This window comes from Colobus angolensis, unplaced genomic scaffold (genome assembly GCF_000951035.1).
Source record: "Colobus angolensis palliatus isolate OR3802 unplaced genomic scaffold, Cang.pa_1.0 Scaffold179, whole genome shotgun sequence".
NCBI classification, from domain to species: Eukaryota; Metazoa; Chordata; class Mammalia; order Primates; family Cercopithecidae; genus Colobus; species Colobus angolensis.
The window spans coordinates 6481828-6483708 of NW_012114921.1; the positions used below are offsets into that span (position 1 = coordinate 6481828).

General features: G+C 56.9%; 1 protein-coding gene across 1 annotated transcript in view; it reads right to left on the bottom strand.

Annotated features, from left to right (window-relative positions):
- Nucleotides 1–1881, bottom strand: part of B3GNT6 (UDP-GlcNAc:betaGal beta-1,3-N-acetylglucosaminyltransferase 6) — a 6746-nt gene that overhangs the window by 819 nt on the left and 4046 nt on the right. The window contains exon 2 of the mRNA XM_011938968.1: nt 5–485. Coding sequence (XP_011794358.1) covers nt 5–485 — 481 coding nt within the window. The remainder of the gene's footprint in view (nt 1–4; nt 486–1881) is intronic.

A 1881-nucleotide genomic window follows, 5' to 3' on the forward strand; every position in this document is an offset into this window, starting at 1 on the left:
GGACCCGGGGTGCCCAGTAGGAAGAGGCGGCGCACTGGCCACTCGCCGTAGCTGCGCTCCTGCCCCCAAGTGCGCCGGATGAGCTCGCGTCGCTCGTAGTGCGCAGGCGCCGACTTTACGGCCAGGAGCAGAAAGACACCGCGGCGGCTGGCGCACTTGGCCGGTGCGTCCCAAAGCAGCGGGAAGTGGCGGCAGTGGCGGTACCGTAGGAAGTCCTGGATGCGCGCGGGCAGCTGCTCGAAGTTGGCCGTGGCGTTCGCCGAGGCGTTGGCCACGCACGGGGGTCCGGGGGTGAGCGCCGAGGGAGCGTCGGTGGGACCCTCTGGCGTCTCCTCCTGCTGGGACCTCTCCTCCAGCAGGGACCTCTCCTCCTGCGGGGACCTTGGAGCCTGGAGGAACCACTGCTGCAGTGCCAAGAAACTCACGCCCACCAGGAGGCAGGCCAGAGTCTTGGGAGTCAGGGACCTGCGGCAGGGAAAAGCCATCTGTGGGGGAAACGGAGTCAGAGGTGAGCCGGAAGTCGTCTTTGACACCGGCGGGACGCCACCCGTGCCCCGTCACTTCTCTCCCAGAACCCAGCTCTAGCCCCTTCTCAACTCTGCTGTTAAGTGGTAAAAAGGAACCAAAATCCAAGATTACGCTGATGGTCTCTGGTCTCCCACACTCCGGACCGTTCCTCTGACCTTCAGATCTATGTCTCTCTTTGCCTCCTGACAACACCGCCCCACAACCCGTCACGGAGGCCCAGTGGACTCATCGTCTGAGTCTCCATTCTTCCCCTGAACCCATACCCTGCTGTTCCCACCTCCGTTCGCCAGACTACACCAGCCAGAAGCCCCAGCCTTCTGCCTTGTCCTTCTCAGCTGCTACCTGCTCTCCGCATCTTGTTGATTCTGCACTCTACCTCCCTCTCACTTATTGCCTCTTCTCCACCTCTGTCCAGCCCGAATCCTCTCTAATCTCTTCCCTTCGTTGCCACCCGAGTCAGGGAAGCATAAGGTGATAGCACTGGACTCAGACCCAGAGCCAAATTCTGCCTTCCTCACTTCCATCTGCACCGTCTGAATAGTGAATTCCGATGGCTGGGTCTGAGTGTTCTCATCTGTGACACAGGGTTAGTGAATTCCTACTGCAGGGCTGTTGTGAGCATGAAATGAGCATGAAGTGGCCGGTGACTGGGTGACACAGGTGATATGACCTCATGGGTGAGATGACCTCCAGGCATCCTCTAGCTCTTCCTCCTCATTCTACCTGCTGCTATTATTTGCTGTTCCCAAACATTCACTCTCAGGCCCTCTCCTGTATGTAGCATGCCTAGGTGCACCTGAGGTCTGGCCTTCATGAAGACCGCCAGGATTAATCCCAGGTCAGAACAATCTTTCTCGTATTTAACTGTGCCCTGCTAAAAATTCAGTCACATCAGGTTCTGCATCTCAGACCACTGGCTATTTATTTATTTATTTGAGACAGGGTCTTGCTGTGTAACTCAGGCTGGAGTGCAGTGACACCATCATGACTCACTGCAACCTTGACCACCTAGGCTTCAGCAGTCCTCCCACTTCAGCTTTTGGAGTAGTTGAGGCGCTCTACAGGAGCGCGCCACTACACTTGGGTAATCTGTGTGTGTGTGTGTGTAGACAGGTTCCCACTAGATTGCCCCGTCTGGTCTTGAACTCCTGGGTTCAAGTGATCCTCCCACCTCAGCCCCCCAAAGTGCTGGGATTATAGGCATGAGCCACTGTGCCCTGCTCCCACTCCCTCCTTAAAACAGACTCCACACTCTCCTGCCTTTCCTCCTTTCTTTTTGACCATGTTTCTCAGTTCCTTTTGCTCAGTTCCCCCTCTCTAATAACAACCTCCTCCCCCTCCTCCCCCTCCTTG